We start from the raw sequence: 25,811 nt of genomic DNA on the forward strand, positions 1-25,811 counted from the left end.
TTTTAAAAGTACAAATCCCTAAACTCTAGATAGCAGAGTATCTGGGAATGAAGTCAGATGTATACATTTTTTTAACTGCATACAAGATTCTGATTTGAGTAAGAACCATTCAATGGAGAAATCTTAAATTCAGGATGATAGCATCATAGAACAGATAAAGAATATGTTAAAAAAACTGTAGTGAACACCATCCATAATAATAAAATTTTAGATGCATTCCCACTAAAATCAAGGAAAAACAGGTGCCTTCTATTTAATACTGGATAGAGGCCCTAGTTAATGCAATAAATCAAGTACAAAATGAAGCAGTAAGAGACAAAAACTGCATTGACAAACCAAATAATTTTCTACATAATAAATCCAAAAGAATCTACAGGTAAATTATTTAGAACTATTAGAACTAATAAATCAGCAAAGCTGCTAAATGAAAGATTAACATAAAAATCCTTAATATTCCTACTCACTAGTAATAACCACTTAGATTATAAAACAGGAAAAAAGATCCATTTGTACAGCAACAAAAACTGTAAGGTTTTAGGGGCTTCCCTGGTGGTGCAGTGGTTGAGAGTCTGCCTGCAGATGCAGGGGACACGGGTTCGTGCCCCGGTCCGGAAAGATCCCACATGCCGCGGAGCAGCTGGGCCCGTGAACCATGGCCGCTGGGCCTGCACGTCCGGAGCCTGTGCTCCGCAACGGGAGAGGCCACAACAGTGTGAGGCCCACGTACCGAAAAAAAAAACAAAAAAAAAACTGTAAGGTTTTACCAGGAAAAGATATACTAGAACATATTTATGTGTGCTCTAAATGGACTTCTTTTACTGAATTTTTTTTTTTAATGGAAGAGATAAACAGCTGGGAAATTGGGTGGGAAAAATGAGTATCATATGATGTCAATTCTCTCCAAATTAATCTATGATTTCAATAAATTCAACCTTTATAATGCTTCCGATCAAAATCTCTACAGGAATTTTTAGAAAACTCAAGTCTGATCCTAAAATTCATATGGAATAGCAAAGGACCAAGAATAACAGAAACAATTTTCTAGGTAAAACAAGAGGGAGAACTTTCCCTACATGATATTAAGACCTATTGTTAAAGCCACAGTAATTAAGATAGCATGGTATTAGAGGAATAAACGAAGCAACAGAACAGAATAGAGATGTGTAGGACCAAAATGGCATTATAAATCAGTGGGGAAAGAATGGACTCCTCAATGAATGGTACTGGGACAAATGGTTATCACTTGGGGAAAATTTTTCCTACCTCATGTTATACATCCAAAATAAATGTGAAAAGCACAGCTTTAAAATGTTAAAGAAGAAAATATCTTCTATAACTTTATGATGTGGGAAAGGATTTCTCAAGCATGACACAAAAAGCAAAAAACATAAAGAAAATAAATATAATATATATAAAAGTATAAATATAATACTTAACGTATGTCAAAAGACACAATAAGACTAGCCAAAGACTGATCAAAAATATTTGCAATCAGGCAATGAAAGCCAAAACAGACAAGTGGGACTGCATTAAACTAAAAAGCTTCTGCATAGCAAAGGAAACAACAGAGTGAAAGGCAACATATGTAATGGGAGAAAGTATCTCGAAACCACGTATCTGACAGAGGGTTAATCTCCAAAATACATAAGGAACTCCTACAACTCAACAGCAAAGAAACTAATGACCCAATTACAGAATGGGCTAAAAATACGAATAGAGATTTCTCCAAAGATGACATACAAATGGCCAACACGTATATGAAGATTCTCAATGCCACTAATCATAAGGGAAATACAAATCAAAACCACAATGAAATATCACCTCATAGCTGTTATGATAGCTATTATCAAAAAAACAAAAGACAACAAGTGTTGGTGAGGATGTGGAGAAACTGGAACCTTTGTACACTGTTGGTGAGAATGCAAAATGGTGCAGCTGCTATGGAAAACAGTTACAGTGAAGTTCCTCAAAAAAATAAAAAGTAGAACTACCATATGATCCAGCAATCCCACTTCAGGGTATTTATCAAAAAGAACTGGAATCAGAATCTTGAAGAAACAGCACTCCCAAGTTCACTGCAGTTCTATTCACAATAGCCAAGATATAGAAACAATCTTGTGAATGGATAAAGAAAAAAAGATATGAATGGATAAAGAAAATGCGGCGTATACATGCAACGGAATATTATTCAATTTTAAAAGAAAAGAAAGTTCTGCAACTGTGACAACATAAATAAACCTTGAGGCCATTATGCTAAGTTAAACAAGCCAGTCACATGCATGATTCCACTTATATGAGGTATCTAAAATACTCAAACTCAAAGAAGCCAAGAATAGAATGGTGGCTAACAGGAGCTACAGGACGGGGATATGAGAGTTTCTAATCAACATGTACAAATTTCAGTTATGCAAGGTAAGTTCTAGAGATCTGCTGTACAACACTGTGCCTATACTGTATATAACAATACTATACTGTACACTTAAAAATCTGTTAAGAGAGTAGACCTCATGTAAAATATTCTTATCAGGATAAAAAGAGGGGTGAGAAAAAAACCCAAAAAACCTATGCATGACTATGCCATTTTATGCTAAGTTAAATTGTGGCATTACCTAAGGCAGTTTTCAAAATACTAGAGTACCTCATTTCCAGTCTTTAAAAGGCGAAGAAAAATCTCCAGTTCTATGCTTACACGTTTCAGAAAACAGCAAAAAAAATTTTTTTAATTCTTTGGAAAAAATGTAAATATATTTGTATTGCATGTAATAAAGAATTATTATCCAGAATATACCATGAATGCCTATAAATAAGGAAAAGGAAATTTTATCTCATACTTGTACCAGATTCCTTAATAGTTACTTAGCTACTGAAAACGTTCAACACCTTGGAGAGAAATCTGTTATAAACATAAAACCATTTGCAAATTTCATTCTTTCAGTCTTTGTGAAGTGTTGTATTTGGACTAAACTGTTATAGGTTTACTGACATCCAGTTATTAATGTTTACAAAGAGTTAAGATTAGTTGGAAAAACCTGCAAACAGACCAAATAATTTCCAAGGAAGATAAAATAGAAATGTGTGCTGGTATCTAATGATTACATGCATCCTCCCTCTCTCCTTTCTAGTAGCTAAAGAAAACAGAAAGATACAGTCCTACATGTTAAAAACAGAATTTTATGTTATGAACTAGAAATGGTGTTAGTAAAATAACTAGCACTGCTACATAATTATTATAAGAAACTACCCCATACGAATGCAATAATTTTGTTAAACATTCACCAACATTTATTACTTTATGGTAAATAGTTTTACCCTGACTGATCTGACTGAAACGTGTGTTGGTTTATTTTGGATGACTCGACTGGAAGTTATACTGCTTACACAGATGGAAAGGCAAATTATGTCTGTTTTATCCATCCCTGCATATTCAATAACATGTAGTGTGCCCAGTAGTTCAGAAGGTACAATAAATGTATGCTGAATTGATTAAATGATCTAAGGGTTTATTTTGAATAATTTTTAAACTATGTTAGTTTCTTCTTTTGAGGACCTATGGGCAAAGCACTTCAGTATAATCTCTTTTATTATCAGGAAAAGCTGTCTTTCTCATTAAGAACTATTTGGTTTACAATATCATAGACTTATTTTTTTTATGAAACCTTTATTTTTTATTTATTTTTTATACAGCAGGTTCTTATTAGTCATCCATTTTATACACATCAGTGTACACGTATCAATCCCAATCACCCAATTCATCACACCCCCACCCCCACCCCCCTGCCGCTTTCAGCCCTTGGTGTCGATACATTTGTTCTCTACCTCTGTGTCTCAGTTTCTGTGATATCAGTGAGGTCGGTCTGTAATTTTCTTTGTAGTATCTTTGTCTGGTTTTGGTATCAGGGTGATGGTGGTCTCATACAATGAGTTTGGGAGTGTTCCTTCCTCTGTAATTTTTTGGAAGAGCATGAGAAGGATGCGTGTTAGCTCTTCTCTAAATGTTTGATAGAATTCACCTGTGAAGCCATCTGGTCCTGAACTTTTGTTTGTTGGAAGATTTTTAATCACAGTTTCAATTTCGTTACTTGTGATTGGTCTGTTCATATTTTCTATTTCATTCTGGTTCAGTCTTGGAAGGTTATACCTCTCAAAGAATTTGTCCATTTCTTCCAGGTTGTCCATTTTATTGGCATAGAGTTGCTTGTAGTAGTCTCATAGGATGCTTTGTATTTCTGCGATGTCTGTTGTAACTTCTCCTTTTTCATTTCTAATTTTATTGAGTCCTCTCCCTCTTTTTCTTGATGAGTCTGGCTAATGGCTTATCAATTTTGTTTATCTTCTCAAAGAACCAGCTTTTAGTTTTATTGATCTTTGCTACTGTTTTGTTTCTATTTCATTCATTTCTGATCTGATCTTTATGATTTCTTTCCTTCTGCTAACTTTGGGTTTTGTTTGTTCTTCTTTCTCTAGTTCCTTTAGGTGTAAGGTTAGATTATTTGAGATTTTTCTTGTTTCTTGAGGTAGGCTTGTATAGCTATAAACTACCCTCTTAGAACTGCTTTTGCTGCATTCCATAGGTTTTGGATCATCGTCTTTTGACTGTCATTTGTCTCTAGGTATTTTTTGATTTCCTCTTTCATTTCTTTAGTGATCACTTGGTTATTTAGTAACGTATTGTTTAGCCTCCATGTGTTTGTGTTTTTTACGTTTTTTCCCTGTAATTGATTTCTAATCTCATGGCATTGTTGTCGGAAAAGATGCTTGATATGATTTCAATCTTCTTAAATTTACTGAGGCTTGATTTGTGACCCAAGATGTGATCTATCCTGCAGAATGTTCCGTGAGCACTTGAGAAGTGTAATCTGCTATTTTTGTATGGAATGTCCTATAAATATCAATTAAATCTATCTGGTCCATTGTGTCCTTTAAAGCTTGTGTTTCCTTATTAATTTTCTGTTTGGATGATCTGTCCATTGGTGAAAGTGAGGTGTTAAAGTCCCCCACTATTATTGTCTTACTGTCGATTTCCTCTTTTAGAGCTGTTAGCAGTTCCCTTATGTATCGAGGTGCTCCTATGTTGGGTGCATATATAATTGTTATACCTTCTTCTTGGATTGATCCCTTGATCATTATGTAGTGTCCTTCCTTGTCTCTTGTAACATTCTTTATTTTAAAGTCTATTTTATCTGATATGAGTATTGCTACTCCAGCTTTCTTTTGATTTCCCTTTGCATGGAATATCTTTTTCCATCCCCTCACTCTCAGTCTGTATGTGTCCCTAGGTCTGAAGTGGGTCTCCTGAAGACAGCATATATATGGGTCTTGTTTTTGTATCCATTCAGCAAGCCTGTGTCTTTTGGTTGGAGCATTTAATCCATTCACGTTTAAGGTAATTATTGATATGTATGTTCCTATTACCATTTTTCTTAATTGCTTTGGGTTTGTTTTTGTATGTCCTTTTCTTCTCTTGTGTTTCCCACTTACAGAAGTTCCTTTAGCATTTGTTGTAGAGCTGGTTTGGTGGTGCTGAATTCTCTTAGCTTTTGCTTGTCTGTAGAGCTTTTGATTTCTCCATCGAATCCGAATGAGATCCTTGCTGGGTAGAGTACTCTTGGTTGTAGGTTCTTCCCTTTCATCACTTTAAGTATATCATGCCACTCCCTTCTGGCTTGTACAGTTTCTGCTGAGAAATCAGCTGTTAACCTTATGGGAGTTCCCTTGTACGTTATTTGTCATTTTTCCCTTACTGCTTTCAATAATTTTTCTTTGTCTTTAATTTTTGCCAATTTGATTACTATGTGTCTTGGCATGTTTCTTCTTGGGTTTATCCTGTATAGGACTCTCTGCGCTTCCTGGTCTTGGGTGGCTATTTCCTTTCCCATGTTAGGGAAGTTTTTGACTATAATCTCTTCAAACATTTTCTCAGGTCCTTTCTCTCTCTCTTCTCCCTCTGGGACCCCTATAATGCGAATGTTGTTGCGTATAATGTTGTCCCAGAGGTCTCTTAGGCTGTCTTCATTTCTTTTCATTCTTTTTTCTTTATTCTGTTCTGCAGCAGTGAATTCCACCATTCTGTCCTCCAGGTCACTTACCTGTTCTTCTGCCTCAGTTATTCTGCTGTTGATTCCTTCTAGTGTATTTTTCATTTCAGTTATTGTACTGTTCATCTCTGTTTGTTCTTTAATTCTTCTAGATCTTTGTTAAACATTTCTTTCATCTTCTCGATCTTTGCCTCCATTGTTTATCCGAGGTCCTGGATCATCTTCACTCTCATTATTCTGAATTCTTTTTCTGGAAGGTTGCTTATCTCCACTTCATTTAGTTGTTTTTCTGGGGTTTTATCTTGTTCCTTCATCTGGTACATAGCCCTCTGCCTTTTCATCTTGTCTATCTTTCTGTGAATGTCTACGATATCATAGACACTATTAATAACATAGTGGATGTTTTCCTCTTTGTACTACTTGGAAGCTGTGAAGCACAGTGTACAGAGTATTACAATATGTTCAGCTAATAACTGAAATCCTATGTGCTGGGTATATTTTTTGCCCCTCTAGATCTTCTCTCCTCCATTTTTCACCATGCTCTTTGTACTGAGAAACTAACCTGCATTAACAGGTTCCCTTCTCTGCTTCCCAAATGGGTTCAGCCCAGCAGGAGATTTGGAGGAAGAACAAGAGGAAGGTTAGGATACCTATTTTCCAGACTCCTTCCCAGCAAAACTGCCTTGACTGGTTGCATCCCTCTCCAACTGCCCTCTCCACATAGCTTTCTTTCTCCAATTCTGGTGTCTACTTTCTCCCCTCCCCTGCTTTCAGTAGATCCAGAGTACATGACTATTCCTTGTGACTTCCTATACCCTGCTTACATAGTGCACCCAACACTCTACTCCTTACAAATAGTCCCTTCACACACAAAAATAAAAAATTAAAGAACAGTCCTTCACTAAATTCCCCTCAAATTATCTAATTTGAATATAATTATCTGTTTCCTCCCAGGACCCTGACTATACATTCTGGCTTCTTATATTTCCTACCATTTTTTAAAAAATCTTTTCCTTCCTTCAACAATTTCCTTACTAGAAATTCATATACAAACTGAATTTTTCCATTGCAACTAGAATTTTGCATAGGATATAAACATGAATAAGACTAGGAAGCCCATTCTACTAGATAAAAAAAACAGACAAGTAAACAGGAAAGACTTCAGAGTATCTAACACTTGGTCTAAGTCTTCAAAGAGAAGAAAAAGTCCACTGGCTGGCAAAGTGTGGGTTAGAATGGTGGGGAAAGTATGGAGGTGAGGGAGTGATGGTGATGATGATGATAATTAAAAACTAACATTTAGGAAATTCCCTGGCAGTCCAGCGGTTAGGACTCTGTGCTTTCACTGCCGAGGGCACGGGTTCAGTCCGTGGTCAGGCAACTAAGATTCCGCAAGATGCGCTGCACAGCAGGAAAAAAAAAAAAACAAAACCAACAAAGCAAACAAAAACCCCCAAACATTCAGCAAGTAAGGTGCTATTCAATATGTTTTACTTCTATTAACCTACTTATTGACTCCCACCAATGAGGTGTTTAATAGTATCACCACTACCTTTTTAAACAGATGAGAAAACTGAGGTACAGTTTCTTGCCAAAGTCATACAATTAGTAAATGACAGAGCCTCGTACCCAGCAGTCTGGCTCCAAGTCTTCATGTTTAATGACTAAGTTATATTGCTTCTCAAGGATGGCCAGGATACAGTGGGAATAATTCAACATGGCTAAGGCATATTATGCAATATGGGTAGCCAAGAAAGACAAAGGCTAAACGGAAAGGTAAGTGCCAGATCAGAAAGGGCTTTAGAATAGGGATTTTGTCTTATTAAGCTAGTTGTTGAATTAGATCATGGAACCCCTTGAGAATCTTGACATTCTCTCTCCAGAAAAATGCACACATAGTACACACAAAAAATTGGCAGTTTAAGCAGTTCACAGAGCCCTTACTGGCCCGTGGAACCCAGGAGGAGAAACACAGCTATGGGGCCACAGGAAGTCACTGACAAGGTACAGAAGCGTAGGTACAAGGACAAGGAGAAAGAGGTCAGAGTTGCACTTCTGAAATATCACTTTGGCAATCGTATACAGGACAGATTAAAGGAGGACCACCAACTAAAAGAATACTACAACAGTTCAAGTGAGAGATGATGGGGACTTGAGCTACGGAAGTGACAATAGGGGCAGAAGAAAAGCACAGATGAGGAATACTGCTATTAGAAATCAACAGTACCTATGACCAATTAGATCTGGGGGGTAAGAGGGAAGAAGGCATGTCTCATGAGAAGAAAACTGAGTCATTTAACAAGCAGTGACTGTGCACACCATATATACTAGGAACTTTGCTAAGAACTAGAGACACATTGTTGAACAAGACAAACACCATCCCTGCACTTAAGAATAATCTACTGGGTTAATAACAAATTGTTGAGTAATTTCAATACAGCAGAAGTACAGAAATAAAAAAACCAAAAAGGATGAACCGAAGGGGATTTTTTTAAAAATCACAAAATAAGAGTGACCAATTTCATCCAAAGACACTGAGTCAAGTAAAACGAGAACCTAAAAGAGCAGGAAATAAGAAAATTACTAAAGACCTTTACCTGAACAGTTTCAACTAAGGAGTTGAGAAGAAGCCTTACTACAGTATAAGTGCTTCTAAGAGTGGTTAAATTACTGAAAATTAGCAACATGTGAAATGAAATGCTACTAAAATAAAATCTTAAAGACTCTGCTTAAGATATCGCCTCCTGGGAGCCCTTCTATAATGCTGCCAATACTGCCTTTCTTTACAGAATGGTGTGTGCTTGCTACTGAGTTTTTAAAAATTAAGCACTTCATTGTTTAGAGATACATGCGTCGGTGGTAATACTATAAAGAAAAGCAAAAGAATGAACAATCCAAAAAAGAGGATAGTGGTTACCTCTGGAAGTATGGGGTTCAAATTGGCATGGGCTCACAAGGAGATTCTAAGGTCCTGAAAGGAGCTTCCCTGGTGGCACAGTAGTTGAGAATCCGCCTGACGATGCAGGGGACATGGGTTCGATCCCTGGTCTGGGAAGATTCCATAGGCCACAGAGCAACTAAGTCCATGCACCACAACTACTGAGCCTGTGCTCTAGAGCCTGTGAGCCACAACTACTGAGCCCGCGTGCCGCAACTACTGAAGCCCACGTGCCTAGAGCCTGTGCTCCACAATGAAAGGAGCCACCACAATGAGAAGCCTACGCACTGCAACAAAGAGCAGCCCCCACTCACAGCAACTAGAGAAAGCCCGCGTGCAGCAACGAACACAGCCAAAAATAAATAAGTAAATAAAATAAACTTATTTTTAAAAAAATAAGGTCCTGAAAAATGTTATAATTTTTGACCCGGCTTAGGTATTTGTTTTGTCACTATTTTTTAAACCACACATGTGCATTCTGGCCATTCTTATTCATAAAATACATTTCATAAAAATGTTTAATGTACATAAACCTGAGACAATAAGATACAAATCAAGCCAAAACCTAGCTTTAAAAGAATTGAGACTAAAATAGAACTACAAATTTAATCGTACCAAATCTCACTTTTACATGACATTTTATCAAAATAAAAATTTCAAACAATTCTATTCTTAGAGAGTAAAAGGATTCTAGTTTGCAAGTACATTACTGAAAGGGATTTTCTCTAGCTTTCAAGTAATTTCAGTTGCAAAAGAAAACATTCAATTCACAGATCTACTTTTTATTCAGACATGTAAAGTTTCTTAGAATGATTTTTACATAACATAAGCTTAAGTCTAGCATAAAGTCAATCTCCCAGATGTCATTTTACATGCATCAAACAAACTTATGAGGACAAAGGCAATTTACTTTAAAAACACAAACACCCACACATACACAAAAACACTTTATACAGTCTCTGCAAAGTTTCCATTTTAACTATAAAAATAAAAACTATAAGAATAAATATTGCTTACCTGTTCCCTACTGAATCTTGAGAGATCTGAAAGTTGGGAATGACAGAAGAAACACCATATTCATCTTGGTACTTCTTACAAGATTTGTAATGATGTCTCATGCGATAGAATTTAATCTGTAAATTATTGATTAAATGTAATGTGACTTTCAAAAGAACAAATATAACATGATTCCATTTATATGAGGTAGAACAGAATTCAGAGATAAAGTAGAATACAGGTTACTAGAGGGGTCGGGGTGGGGGTGGGGGAACGGCAAGTTACAATTTAACAGGTACAGAGTTTCTGTTTGGGATGATCAAAAAATTCTGGAAATAGATAGTGGTGATTGCTGTACAATGTTATGAATGTACTTAATACCACTGTATTGTACACTTAAAAATGGTACGTTTTCTACCTTACCATTCATGATACTGCACTCTAATTGTTCATTTGATGCTTCATACAGATTGTGTGTATGTATATACATATCATGTTTTCTTACCAAATGGACATATATTGTATAAAAAAAGTTTACCACAATCTTTCACTTATAAAAAAAATAAAACTAAAAAAAAGGTACGTTTTACATTATATATTTTACCATAATAAAACATTTAAAAATGTTTAATGTAATATGACTTTTAATATAAAAAGGAACTCATAAGACTTGAGATATTGCCAACAAGAAGGAAAAAAACAAGGCAGAAATAGATAACAAAATATTCCATTTAAACAAGAGGTCTTTGTTTTTTTTTTTAAGTAAATGATTTAATTCTTAAGTAGGAGCTGAAAATAAGCAGTAAGTTTCTCTCCATTAGATTCAGAGATAATGGAGATGAGTCCAACTGTCTGTAAACTCACCATAAAAATTAACAAATAATTTTACACCTGAAAAAAAAATACCACTAATAGACAAAAAATAATATTAAAAGTATTAAGAGGTTGCCTCATAGCACTGGGCATCTTTTTATTTCTTTAACTACTGCAACCTGGCAGAGTTAGAAAGTGCTTTAAAAAACTAAGTTCCCAAGTTAACACTTGGAACATTTTTCAGTTTCTCTCTGAGGAGCAGAGCCAGAAATCTCTCAAGTGTATTTTCCAGCTTCACTTCATTGCCCTGTCAGTTAACACCTCCCTCAAAGACATGGAAAAGCAGATATGTCTTGTGTGAATGCATGAAACAGCAACTGGTTTTTTTGCTCACTGACTTTATTAGCTGTTTGAAAAAGTGGTTGTGATAAATCCATAATAAACGAATATACTCAAAGCCTAACCACCTCTCACCATTTCAATCCCTCTCCAAACGGTAGAATAAAATCCAGACTGGAGAATTAATGTCAGTTATTTGCCAATACCTGATTTTTTACACCTGTTCCTTAAAAGGCAAAGTCTTCTGCCAAGTATTTTGTGATTTCTTAGATAAATACATAAACATCCAAGTACAGTGGGCAGCTAGAGAGTTCCCCCTTGACTACATAAATCCATTTGGCCCATTTCTACCTGCAAAATTGCAATAATGATACTACCACCAGAAAAACTATTCAAGGGCTGAATCTGTTCCAGAATGGGGCTTCAATGAGTTAAATGCCAGTCTGTTCATTCAGTTCATTTAGCAGGTAATCAACGAGTGTTTATTTTGAAAAAAATGCCACGCTAAAAATTACGGCAAATTCAGAGACTGTATCTATCTTTCGGTCTCTGTTCTCAGTAAGTTTATAATCTAGTAAGATTTACAGCCACAGCTTTTCTGGCCTTTTCTACCCAATTCTCAACCTAAATAATTTCTCTTCAAAACAGTACCCACCAAGACAAGTCAAACAGAAATTTCAGAGTAGAAACTTGACTTTCAAAGAACTATGTCACATTTACTCTACCTGTTTTGCACAGCATCTGCAGCTACCAGAAAACCTCCTCATGATATTTTCAAGGTCTAAGGCCCGTTCAGGACATGCTCTTTCCCTTCTAGTCACATTTCCACGACACAGGGGACAATGTATTCCGCTTTCTCTCATTGCAGTCAGGAAACATTTTCTACAGAAACTAAACCAAACATTTGTGACAGGTTAACTACAGAAAAAAGTACTCTTTTCATTTCAATAATTAAACACAGCAGTTATGGGTATGTAATCATGCTAGGCTATTTGTATGTACATAAATCTAGAATTTTTTAAAACTGTATATGAATTTCTCAGTGTAAGACTAATGTCTGGACTAGATGGGAATACTAAAGAAACTACTTTTAACATAATACAGGAAAAATAAATATTATATAACATTATCAGGGGAAGCATGGTACAAAGGAAAACTGCATCTTATCCTGTGTTGTTTAGCAGCTGTGTGATTTTCAGGCAACACACTTAACCACAATGGATCTCCATTTCCTCCCCTTACAAAATGAGAGAATGGACCACACATCAGCTTTGTCTCAAACTGATGTACTTCAAGATGTTGTTCTACAAGATATGAATAGGTCTCCTACAGAAACTGATTTCCAAAATTCAAGGATTATTCAAAGTTATTAAGGTTTCTCTGCTAAGGAAACCAAGTGTTGCCCAAACTTCTGTGGTCAGGATATATGAAAATTCCCACAACAGTGTGCAATGGAATATAATTTGAGAAATACTTAAGAATCCTGGGCTTCCCTGGTGGCGCAGTGGTTGAGAGTCTGCCTGTCGATGCAGGGGACACGGGTTCGTGCCCCGGTCCGGGAAGATGCCGCAGAGCAGCTGGGCCCATGAGCCATGGCTGCTGAGCCTGCGCATCCGGAGCCTGTGCTCCGCAACGGGAGAGGCCACAACATTGAGAGGCCCGTGTACCGCCAAAAAAAAAAAAAAAAAAAAAAAATCACAGCCATCTGTACCTGGGCTCTAGAATAATTATACATTTAATTCAACCCCCTATAAATACAAATATACTAATCTTCCACATCTATACTAACAAAAAAGTTGCGAGGTAATAGTGTGATAACAGATCACACTGAGTTTACTAACCATGCGCTGAGCAAGTCACTCTTCTTGAAAATCAGTTTCCTCACACATACAATAAGCATCTACACTTGATAGGGTTGTTCACAGGATTAAGATAGGTAATGTAATAAAACGCTCAAGACAGTTATTTTTGAGTCAGCAAAGTGCTTGATAAATAGTAGCTAATATCACTAAGGTAGCATTAGAAGTGATCACCAATACTTTAAAACATGGAAAATATTCATCATAACCAGGAAATGCAAAGTAAACAAGACATTTTTCAGTTGTCAAAACACTAGTTTAAAAAAAATTATAATATCCAGTGTTAAAGGAGACATAAAGAAATGAGTGCTCTACATTTCTTTTTTTTTTTAATTTATTTATTTTGGGCTGTGTTGGGTCTTCATTTCTGTGCGAGGGCCTTCTCCAGTTGGGGCAAGCAGGGGCCACTCTTTATCGCGGTGCGTGGGCCTCTCACTATAGCAGCCTCTCTTGTTGCGGAGCACAGGCTCCAGACGCACAGGCTCAGTAGTTGTGGCCCACAGGCCCAGCCGCTCTGCGGCATGTGGGATCCTCCCAGACCAGGGCTCGAACCCACGTCCCCTGCATTAGCAGGCAGACTCTCAACGACTGCACCACCAGAGAAGCCCCGTGCTCTACATTTCTGAATAGCAATTTGTCAATACTTAACAAAATCCTTAGTGAGGGTGTCCCAAAACTCTGAATGCCATTTTGAGCTTTAATAACTTCACAAGTATAAATACCACAAAGTTACAAAGACCATCATTTTTAAGTTTAATTGTTTAAATTAAAAACTGAAATTCTGTTTATATGTTTTGTAAATTTGGGGTAATACATTTTTAATTTAAATTCTTTGTTTCACTCAGTGTTTGCATTCTTTAATCAGGGGGACTATAAAAAGGAAAAAAAGAAGAAAGGAGAGTCAAACAAAAAACCCCACAAGACTAACTGGAACAATAGTCTAGATCATGATACGGTCTACATTAAGGCAGGAGTAGGAAGGAGGGACAGAGGGTCTCTATTTTAGAGACATAGTTCTCAATGTCTATGACTGTGTATGAAGGGGGCATCCTAGGTTAAAAAATAAAATATAATTTTTTGACAATTACTTGTGAGAGAATGAGAAAGAAAAGCATTTCTAATTTAGAAGACTGAGTAAAAGGTGACTGTATTAACCAAACTGAAAAATACTAGAAGAGTTGGTTTAACAGAAAAACGCAAGTTTAAAGTACCTACAGGGCTTCCCTTCTGGCGCAGTGGTTAAGAATCTGCCTGCCAATGCAGGGGACACAGGTTCAAGCCCTGGTCTGGGAGGATCCCACATGCCGAGGAGCAGCTAGGCACATGTGCCACAACTACTGAAGCCTGTGCGCCTGGAGCCTGTGCTCCGCAACGGGAGAAGCCTGCGCACCACAACAAGGACTGGCCCCCGCTCGCCACAACTAGGGAAAGCCCAAGTGCAGCAACAATGACCCAACACAGCCATCAATCAATCAATCAATAAATAAATGTATTAAAAAAATAAAGTACCTACAAAAAGCTCAATGCGTGTTATCCAGCAAACAAGTGGAAAATTGGATCTGAAAATTGGGGGGAAGAATATGGAGAGCAGATAAGGTAAGAAGAACACTAAAGAAACAATCTAGAGAGATATAAACATTAAAGGAAGGTTCAAAGAAACAGAAGAACCAAGAGTAAATAATGTTATAGAAGCCAAGTCTAATAAATTACCAAAGAGAAAACAGTAATTAAAGAGCTAAAGGTAAAACTATCACCAAACTATTAAGCTAAACCTTCCTCTTTAAATAAAAACTGAAACTGTCAACAAAGTTCACACCAACAAAATTCATTACACAGAGATAACCATGCATAAAATTGATGGAGCTTGAGTGAACGAAATGAAGCAGGTTAGTAACTATTAGCAGGTAAATTAGTGAATATGCTGGCTAATTTAACAATTACAAGTAAAATATAAACACAGAATATTAAAAGATTTTTTGAAACCTGGGTGTACAAACATAAGCTGTATTTAGGGGGAGTGGATAAAATAAACCAAAATTTCAAAGCCCACTTATTCAATACCTGAAATAGTATATAACACTACATACCCACCAGAATGACCAAAATGAAAAAGGTGGAAAATACCAAGTGTTGAGGAGGATGTGAAACCAACCTAAACTTGCATATAAAAGTGTAAACTGATACAACCATTTTGAAAATTAATACAACCATTTGGCAGTATCTAATATAGCCAAGTAATTCCACTCCAAAGTATATACCCAACTGACTTGCATATCTCATCAGAAGAAATTTCCTAGAAAGTTCATTGCCACACTATTTGTAATAGCCAAAAGCTGAAAACCATACAAATGTCCATCAACAGAAAAATGCATAAACAATGACAGCACATCCACAAAATTAAAACTATAGTATACCGTAATAAGAATGAATTTGGATGTATGTTAAGCTTTGGAAGCCAAACGCAAAAGACTACAAGCTGCATGATTCTTTTTTTTTTTTACATCTTTATTGGAGTATAATTGCCCTATAATGGTGTATGATTCTATTTTTATAAAGATCAAAGAGCAGGTAAAACTATATTGTTAAAAGTCAAAATAGTGGTGTCCTGGAAGAAGTGGGATACACTCCTTGGAGAATTGAGGAGTTCCTGAAATGCTGGTAATGGAGTTCTGGAGTTCTATTGCTTGGTATGGGTGTTGAACACATAGGTGTGCTCAGTTTGAAAAAAATTCACTGAGCTGACTTTTATGATGGGGCACTTTTCTGTTAGGAATACTACACTTAATTTTTTTCAATTAGGAGTAAAAACAAGGGTAAATATGTTTAAACTGTTATAAAAATAGCTAAATTAATCTTCTAACTGGGCTTAAAAACAAACCGAAAAAAAAAAAATCGCTAGAAAATTTCCAGAGCTAAAAAAATACGTCTGCAAAATAAGAGACAACCAAATGACCAGTACAATGAATTTCTGAAAGATTTTCATCCGGATCACTAGAAAATCTTAAATAATTATTTTTTCAACTTCTAACAGCTTCCAGAGAGGGAATAAAAAACAGATCACGTACTAAGGAAAGAGAATCAGATTAGCTTCAATCTCATCAGCAATAACAAACAGATGACAAAACAATAGAATGATGTGTTCAAAGTTCTGAGGGAAAGTGACTTATAACCTACAATTTCATCTTCTGGCTACTAAACTATTTGCTTTTTGAACCCTAGGCATTTCTGATAATGCAATAAATACAATACCAAGAAACAACACATTCTGCAAAACTGCACACTAAAACTTACAGGGCTTGTGGGGAAAAAATGGTTGGGGTAGACTAACTGCCCGGAGAACACTGTCATCAGAGAACTAACAAAAACCCAAACAGGGCTTCCCTGGTGGCCCAGTGGTTGAGAGTACGCCTGCTGATGCAGGGGACACGGGTTCGTGCCCCAGTCCGGGAAGATCCCACATGCCACAGAGCAGCTAGGCCCGTGATAGCCGCTGAGCCTGCGCGTCCTGAGCCTGTGGTCCACAGCGGGAGAGGCCACGACAGTAAGAGGCCCGCGTATCACAAAAAAAAAAAAAAAAAAAACGCAAACAACCCTAATAAAAATACTAACACATTTTAAAAGACATTTACGTTCTTAATAAACATTTTACTCTAAAGCTTAAAAAAAAGAGGTGAGGGGTTAGAAAGGAGTGATTAAAGCTGATAAATTCCAGAGAGATCTCATGGCCAAACCGAACCAAGAAAAAAATGTAGGTTGTGTGTTTCGTACAGTAGTGTACAATTCTGTGGCTTGCTATATTCAACTGAGTTTTAGTGTACTTCTCTTCAGCTAATGTAACCATTTGCTAATGGCTCAAAACATCAATGTGCAGGGGAAAAAAATACATATAAACCAATCCGTTCTGATATAATCTTGTATAACAACAGAATGTTATCACTGTTGAGTCTGTTATCACTTGTCTCTAACCTTGTTTGTGGTCTTTTGATATGGAAAATTTTTAATTTTTAATATAGTCTAAATTCATCACCTTTTCCTAAAATTACGGTTTGTGCTCATAGTCTTAAGCCTTCCCCTTCTCAAGATCAGGGATATTTCCCTACATTGCCTTCTAAGAAGTTTAAGTTTTGCTCATCACATTTAAGTTTTTAATTCACCTAAAAATACCTCTATGTACAGTAAACAATAGAGATTTCATATGCAAAGCCATTATCCAAATACCATTCTACTGAATAAGCCATCTTTTCCCCGATTTGCCATGTCATATCTATCAGAGTTCTAATACATGTATGGAATTATTTCTGGGCTCTCTAGTATATGTCCTACTGATCATTTATCTACTGCTGAATTAATACCATACCATTTTAATTACTATAACTTCATAATACTACGTCACGGTATCTAGCAGGGTTGGTTCTATCTCTATGTTCTACTTTTTCCAAATTTTCTCAGTTATTCATGGTCATTAACACATCATTATGACTTTTTAATCAGTTTTTCAAGTTCTACCAAAACAATGATGTTGAGACTTTATTGGAATTACATTAGCTTTTTTAGAATCATCTGAGGGAGAACTGGCATCTTAATTTTATTGCATGGTTACATGTCATGTCTCTCCACCTATTCAGATTTCTTATGCTTTTCAGTAGTTTTTCAACTTTCCCTACAGAAGTCTTGACATTTTTACTAGATTATAATAGTCTAATTATTTATAAACTATTTATAGTTTTTGTTGCATTATAAATAGGATTCTTTCTATTAATTTTTTATCTGATTACTGTTGGTATAAAAAAATGTTACCGACTTTTGTCTGTTGTTCTTATATCCAGAAACCTCTCTGTACATTCTTACTAGTTCTAATCATTTGTTAGTTAGTCGTTTCTCTTAGGTTTTAGATGTAGTTTTATCATCTACAAATTATGACAATTTTATCTCTTTTTCCATCTTTGTATACCTTATTTCTTCTTTTCTCACTGAATTGCCTAAAGCCTGAAATACAATGTTAAATGGTAGGGAGGATATAAATACCCTTGTCTAGTTCTTGACTAGAAAAGCACATAGGGTCTACTATTCAGTACATTTACTATAGATTTTAGGGAAGCTACCCTTAATTAGAATAAAAGTAAGTTCCATCCTATTCCTAATTTGCTATGACATTTTATAATGAAAGGCTGAACTCTATTAAATGCTTTTAGCATCTATTGAAATGATCATGTGCTTTCAACATCCAAATTCTCTTCCTATTTTAAAGGTGTTCTTCATTATGTGATTTTCAGTGAAAATCAGTTCCTCCTGAAAGGACAAAAAACTGTGGGTCTGTCAATTCCTCCCAACAATTCTGTCAGTTTTCATCTAAAGTTATGTTGGTAGCTGCAAAAAAGTTCATGATTATTCCTTTTATCCACATGAAATGACTCTCTTTTTTGTAATGCTATCTGAATTAAATGGTCTGATATTAATATTTCTATACCAGCTTTCTTTTAGCTGACATAGAAATATAAAGACTCAGAAAAGCTCTCTGAAAGACTCAGTTCTGCTGTAAAGTGTCACACACATTCCTAGAAGTCACTGCACTATGCAAAATCATCCAATAAAAACCACAGAGCTCATGGGAAAAACAGGGTTGGGGCACAACACTCAAATGTACACATCCAAAAGAATACTCTATATAGGTTACAGACGCATTCACGTTTAAAAGTTTTAACTTAGCCTGAAAAAAATACACACTACTCATTACAATAATTGTTAAAAAATATTTTAGCTTTATTTATGTTTTATATTCCCTAAGGGAAATACTTTAAGCAAATATGAATACAATTTATATGTATACTATGCTACCATTTCTGTTTAAAAAAAAAAAGGCAGAGGGGGCTTCCCTGGTGGCACAGTGGATGAGAGTCCGCCTGCCAATGCAGGGGACACAGGTTCGTGCCCCGGTCCGGGAGGATCCCACATGCCGCGGAGCAGCTGGGCACGTGAGCCATGGCCGCTGAGCCTGCGCGTCCGGAGCCTGTGCTCCGCAACGGGAGAGGCCACAGCAGTGAGAGGCCCACGTACCGTAAAAAAAAAAAAAAAAAAAAAATTAACTCAAAACAGATCATAGACTATAGTAAACTGGGTAATGGCCATCCAAAGATACATTCACTTCCTAATTCCCAGAACAAGTTAATATCACCTCATATTGTAACAGATCTGATTATTGTTAAAGATTTGGGGATGAGGAAATTAGCTGGAATTATCCAGGTGGGTCCTAAATGTCACCACAAGTGTCTTTATAAGAGAGGCAAAGGGAGATCTGACAAAAACACACAGGAGAAGCCATATTGAGATGGAGGCAAAGACTGGAGTGATGTGCCCCCAGCTCCTCGAGGCCCTGCCAACACCTTGATTTTGGTCCACTGAAATTGATTTCAAACTTCTAGCCTCTAGAACTGTGAAAAGATTAATTTATGTTGTTTTAAGCCACCAAGTTTGTGGTAGTTTGTTACAGTGGCCCTAGGAAACCAATATGCAGAGTTAAATGTGAAACATTAAACTATAAAACTTTGAGAAAAAAATAGAAAATATTCACAATACAGAGCTACACAGAGTTCTTAGACTTAATGTTAAAAACACATTCCATAAAAGGAAAAACTGACAAAGTGGACTTCATAAAAATTTTTAAATGTTTGCTGGGCAAAAAAGATTGTTAAGTAGATAAAAAGACAATCCAAAGACTGGAAAAAAGGGCTTCCCTGGTGGCGAAGTGGTTGGGAGTCCGCCTGCCGATGCAGGGGACACGGGTTCGTGCCCCAGTCCGGGAAGATCCCACATGCCGCGGAGCGGCTGGGCCTGCACGTCCAGAGCCTGTGCTCCGCAACGGGAGAGGCCAGAACAGTGAGAGCCCCGCATACCGCAACAAAACAAAACAAAGACCCGGAAAAAAATATTTGTAAATCATATACCTAACAAAGGAGTAGTATCTAGAATACATAAAGAAGTCTCAGGGCTTCCCTGGTGGCGCAGTGGTTGAGAGTCCACCTGCCGATGCAGGGGACACAGGTTCGTGCCCTGGTCCGGGAGGATCCCACATGCCGCGGAGCAGCTGGGCCGGTGAGCCATGGCCGCTGAGCCTGCGCGTCCGGAGCCTGTGCTCCGCAATGGGAGAGGCCACAACAGTGAGAGGCCCGCATACCGCAAAAAAAATAAAATAAAATAAAAGAAGTCTCAAAGCTCAAAAGTTAGAAAGCAAATGATCCAATTAAACCATAGGCAAAAGACACTGAAGAGACATGATTTTAACCTAAGATATACCGGTAGTAAACATGCCCATGAAAAGATGTTCAACATCATTAGCCATTAGTAAAATACAAATTAAAATCATGAGGTATCACTACACAGATTGAAATGGCTTAAAATTTAAAACAATGACAGGGACTTCCCTGGTGGCGCGGTGGTTAAGAATCTGCCTGCCAATGCAGGGGACATGGGTTCGAGCCCTGGTCTGGGAAGATCCCATATGCTGTGGAGCAACTAGTGCCACAGCTACTGAGCCTGTGCTCTAGAGCCCGTGAGCCACAACTACTGAGCCCACACGTCACAATTACTGAAGCCCATGCGCCTAGAGCCCATGCTCCGCAACAAGAGAAGCCACCGCAATGAGAACCCCATGCGCCCCAACGAACAGTAGCCCCCGCTCGCCGCAACTAGAGAAAGCCCACGCACAGCAATGAAAACCCAACGCAGCCAAAAATAAATTTATAAAAAAAATAATAAAAAATAAAACAATGACAACATGAAACACTGGCAAGGATTCAAAGAAACTGGATCACTCATACACTGCTGGTGGGAATATAAAATGGTATAGATACTGTGGAAAATAGCTTGGCATTTTCTTAAAAGACAAACCATGCAACCACCATATGACCCACTAATTGCATTCATTGCATTCTTGGGCATTTATCCTAGAGGAATGAAGCCTTACGTTCACACAAAAACCTGTACATGAATATTTATAGCAGCTCTATTTGTAATAGTCAAAAACTGGCTATTCCAGATCTCCTTCAGTGAATGAATGTTTAACCAAAATGTGGTACATCCATACCATGTATGGATGCATATTCACCAATAAAAGGAACTAATGAAAACACACAACAACCTGAATCTCCAGAGAATTATGCTGAGTGAAAAAAGAAATTCCAAAAAGTTACATATTGTTTGATGCCGTTTATATAACATTACTTAACATTATTTTTTTGCTAACAGCTCTATTGAGATTTAAGTCACATACCATACCCCATTCACCCATTTAAAGTGTACATTTCAGTGGGTTTTATACTGTTATTTATAGAATTGTGCAATATTTAAGATTCTTGAAATGTCAAAATTATGGAAATAGATAACATGGGACTTCCTCGGTGGTCCAGTGGTAACAAATCTGCCTTCCAATGCAGGGGACACAGGTTTGATCCCTGGTCGGGGAACTAAGATCCCACTTGTTGTGGGGCAACTAAGCCCATGCAACACAACTACTGAGCCCACGCACCTCAACTAGAGAGCCCTCATGCCGCAAACTACAAAGTCCACACCCCACAAGTAGAGAGAGAAAACCCACACGCCTCAATGAGCGATCCTGCATGCCGCAACGAAGATCCTATGTGTTGCAGCAAAGACCCAACACAGCCAAAAATAAAAAGTAAATAAAATTAAAATTAAAAAAAAAATAGAGAACATGTGAACATTAGTGCTTGCCAAGGGTTAAGGAGGCACAGGGTGGGATCAAGAGGAAAGTGGGTGTGGCTATAAATGAGCCATGTGAAGGATCTTTGTGGTGATGGAAACTTTCTTTATCTTTACTCTATTAAGAAGGAAGATATCCCGGTTTTATTTACAAAACATTACCATTAGGGGAAATTGGGCCAGGGTACACAATTTCTGTATTATTTTACAACTACATGTGAATCTACAGTGGTCTCAAAATAAACAGTTTAACTTATCCGTATATTATAATGCATATTCACTTAATAAATACATATTAAATACTTACTACATAACAGAACTAGGGACATATCAGGGGACAAAAGTGATGAAAATCCCTACCCTGATGGGACTTACAGCATTGTGTGCATGCAGGTACTTGTGGCAAGTTTGTGTATATATACTACTATATCCAAAAACATTTTAACAAGTCATATTATTCTGTGCTAAAAATAGTAAAAGTAATTAATGAAAGTGAAGAATCCCAAAGAATCATATTATTTTAAGAATTCAAATATACTAAAAAGATTTTTAAAAGAATGGAAAAGGAATGCCCTCTAAGAAATACTGAGGTCAACTAAATAAGACAGGCAAATTAATAAAGATTCAAAAGCACACATCATATATCTTAGTAGATTCCAGGTAAGTCCAAAAATGGACTTTTTTTAAAGACTCAAGAAACAGAAAAAATGGAATAGCATTATAACTTTAGATAAAGAGAATCAAGTATCTCAAATCTGAATGTATAAGAAAATGTAATAATATACCAAAAACAAAGCAACTGACAGGAAAATAATGTAAAATAAGTAATAAATTACAACAGATTATTATTAAATCATAGTCACAGAAATGATCACAAATGTACCTACACACTCTGAACAGTAAAATTATAAATTAGTATATAAAAATTTAATATGGAAAAATGCACATAGCCATATGTTGCTAGCAACTAAAGAAAATTTTAAAGCGACTTCTAGACACCATTATGAACTGCATTAAACTAACAAAATATTGCTTAAAAAAAATTGCTCAACATAGCGAATATCCTGCTCGGGCTGCGCGCTGGGCCACGGCGCAAGCACTGGAAGATGGGGCCGCCCGCCCATCCGCCCCGTGCCCCGGGTCCCCGCCCGCCGGCCACCCCGGCGTCCCCCGCGAGGCCCCGGAGCCGAGGGCCAAGCGGCCGCGGACGGCAGCGTAGAAGGCGAGAGGTAGAGATCATCTTCAAAATGAAGTCTCTGGAAAATGTTCAGTTCTCTGCAGGAACTACAAAAATGGAAGGAAAGAACATTTTCAAAACGAAATTGTTGCCACCGCAATGAAGAGTAGCCCCCTCTCTCCGCAACTAGAGAAAGCCCGTGCACAGCAGCGAGCCCGTGCCCAGCAACGAAGACCCAACGCAGCCAAAATAAATAAATAAAATAAAATAAATTTATTTTTCTTAAAAAAAGCTTTCTAAAAAAAAAACGGAATTGTTGTGAAAGTGTGTTTACAACGAACTGATACTACTGACAGGGTTTTTTTTTTCTTTTTAGCTAATAAAACACTTTAACAAGATTGTATTTATGGTCAAAGGAAACTGGACTAACCATGCGGCCGAAGACTTTTCCCGCCATGACCTACTCTGGGAACAGCCCGCAGCGGCTGCAGGAGATCTGTGAGGGGCTTGAAGCAGCCGCCCAAGACCCCCGCCCCGGGGCCGCCAGCAGGGCCGAGCAGTGACGCCCCGCTGGACGCCAAGGCCCTGGGGGGCCAGGCAGCAGCAGCAGCAGCAGACGAGGACAGACACGAAGTTCGGGCCTTACCAGAAAGCCCTGAGAGAAATCAGATACTCCTTGCTGCCCTTTGCTAATGAATTGGGCCCTTCAGCCGCCGCAGAAGTAAACCAACAAATACTGCAGTAACTGGTGGACGTGGGCTGTGACCAGATGGGTGGACGCTCCCAGGAGGCTGCCCATCTGGGGTGCAAAGGAGACCAGCAGAGGTCCCTGCAGAGGGGTTTCTAGGCTACAAACCCAAGGCCCTTTCTGTGTCCCATTGCGCTGTTTTCCACCTCCTCTCCAAAACCATCTTGTTAGCTGCTTTCCTTTTCAGGCAAGATCCAGAGATTTCTCAGCTCTCCTGATATTGTGTCACATGCACTTTCTGTCCTGTCCCTGTGATGATGGGAAGGCTTTCCCATGTAGCCGTTTCCTTGGGGTTTATTTGGCTTATTTTGAGCTGTCATGGGGAAGAGACTGGCTTCCTTTGACCTGTGTTTGGTTTGTGCATTTTTTAACTCAGCTAAGGGTAAGGTTGGTTAACATGAGTTGGCTCTCTGCCTCTTTTTTCTCCTGTTTTAAAAGATAGCCATCTATGCTGTTAGAGGAGACGTAACTATATTAAGGGAATGAGAAAGACTAGAAAATAAAAAGCTTGAGAAATTTAAAAAAAATGCTGGCAAAGATGATGGAATACAGATATACTTTAATAGTCTTAATGGCACTGTAAATTAGCCCAATTTTGTGGAAAGCAACATGACATCTATACAAACAGCAGTAACTATTTATTGAGCACTTAGGCAGGGTTCCAGAAACTTTATATAATCTTGAATTCTTAAGAATAAATAAATGTTTTAAAAGTTCCTTTATTTTACAAACAAGGAAACTAAGACTTTCAAAATAAATAAACCTATATGAGACTGAAGGCAAGATGCTACTTCATTGAAAACAAGGCCCTGCACATTCCTTCTACCTCAGGGTCTTTGCCCAGAATGTTCCCTCACCCCAAAATACTCTATACACAAACACAGTCCTCCACAAATTAACACCTACACATCACAAATCTCAGCAACAATTTCACTTCCTCAAGAAAGGTCTTTATTACGTACCCATCCACCCACCAACCCACCTAGATCTGGTCCCCTTCTTATACTCTCTCTTTAAACCTATGAGTTTGTAACTGCACATGTATCTGAGTGTTTATTTGAATTAAAATGTGTCTCACCAATGCCAGTTCTGAAGGCAGGGATCATATCTAACCGTATACCACTGTAGGTATAACACAGAGCTGGGCACCTAGTAGGAATTCATTAATATTTGTTAAAGCAATGAATGCTAATTTACCTTAATCTAATCCAAAATTTTACTTAACCCAAGATATAATCCACAGTCCTCAAATCAAAACCATAAGCACCTTCCATGTACAAAACACTTCAACAGAGCTATAGTCATCCTTGTGTGACACAGCTGCCAAATTCCCTTGTATTTACCCTCTGACCCAGCAATTCCACTTGAGAAAATTTATCTTACAGGAAAAACTCTCACATGTGAAATGGTATTCATACAAGTCTAATCAATGTGCCATTATTTGTAACAGCAAAAGATTGGAAACAACCTAAGTGTCCATAGATAAGAGATTGGATAAATAAATAAATAATTTAATAATTAAAAAAATAATCAAACATGGGGCTTCCCTGGTGGCGCAGTGGTTGAGAGTCCGCCTGCCGATGCAGGGGACAAAGGTTCGTGCCCCGGGTCCGGGGGGATCCCACATGCCGTGGAGCAGCTGGGCCGGTGAGCCATGGCCGCTGAGCCTGCGCGTCCGGAGCCTGTGCTCCGCAACGGGAGAGGCCACAACAGTGAGAGACCCGCGTACCGCAAAAAAAACAACAACAAAAAAAAACAAACAAACAATGGAACACTAGAACACTAAATATGTTCCATGGGGTCAGGAATTTTTGTCTGGCTTGTTGAACCCTAGAATCTACATTAGTATTGCTGGCACATAATGGACACTCAGTGTTGGCTTACTGAATGAATGAAAACTCTACAATCTCCCCCCCACCAAAAAAAAAGAGTAAGAAGGCCTTTAACGTACTGATATAGAATGACCTCCAATACAGTAACATGAAAATAGCAAGGTACAAAAGAATGCATACAGTATGCTGTTCTCTGGAAGAATAGATAAGGTAACAGTGATTGTGAGAGACAATCATATTATTTCCTTTTGTACCTTTAAAGCTGTGAATTACAATATTCTCCATTCACAATAATACCTTCGATAATAAATATCTGGACCAAAAAACTTGAAACAGCCTCCTTTCTGTTTACAATAATA

The 25,811-nt window shown here is 37.6% G+C and overlaps 1 protein-coding gene and 1 long non-coding RNA gene across 2 annotated transcripts in view; one reads left to right on the forward strand and one right to left on the reverse strand.

The window, feature by feature from the left end:
• Positions 1–20,180, forward strand: part of LOC309970932 — a 371,169-nt gene extending 350,989 nt beyond the window's left edge. The window contains exon 2 of the long non-coding RNA XR_014326714.1: positions 19,958–20,180. This is a non-coding gene — a long non-coding RNA (uncharacterized lncRNA). The remainder of the gene's footprint in view (positions 1–19,957) is intronic.
• RNF138 (ring finger protein 138) overlaps positions 1–25,811 on the reverse strand; it is a 43,418-nt gene that overhangs the window by 12,107 nt on the left and 5,500 nt on the right. The window contains exons 2-3 of the mRNA XM_082853687.1: positions 11,847–12,012; positions 9,991–10,106 (exon numbers count right to left, since the gene is read on the reverse strand). Of these exons, the coding sequence (XP_082709813.1) occupies positions 9,991–10,106; positions 11,847–12,012 (282 nt within the window). The remainder of the gene's footprint in view (positions 1–9,990; positions 10,107–11,846; positions 12,013–25,811) is intronic.

The sequence above is a fragment of the Leucopleurus acutus genome, assembly GCF_964270905.1.
Source record: "Leucopleurus acutus genome assembly, chromosome: 13".
Taxonomy (NCBI): Eukaryota; Metazoa; Chordata; class Mammalia; order Artiodactyla; family Delphinidae; genus Leucopleurus; species Leucopleurus acutus.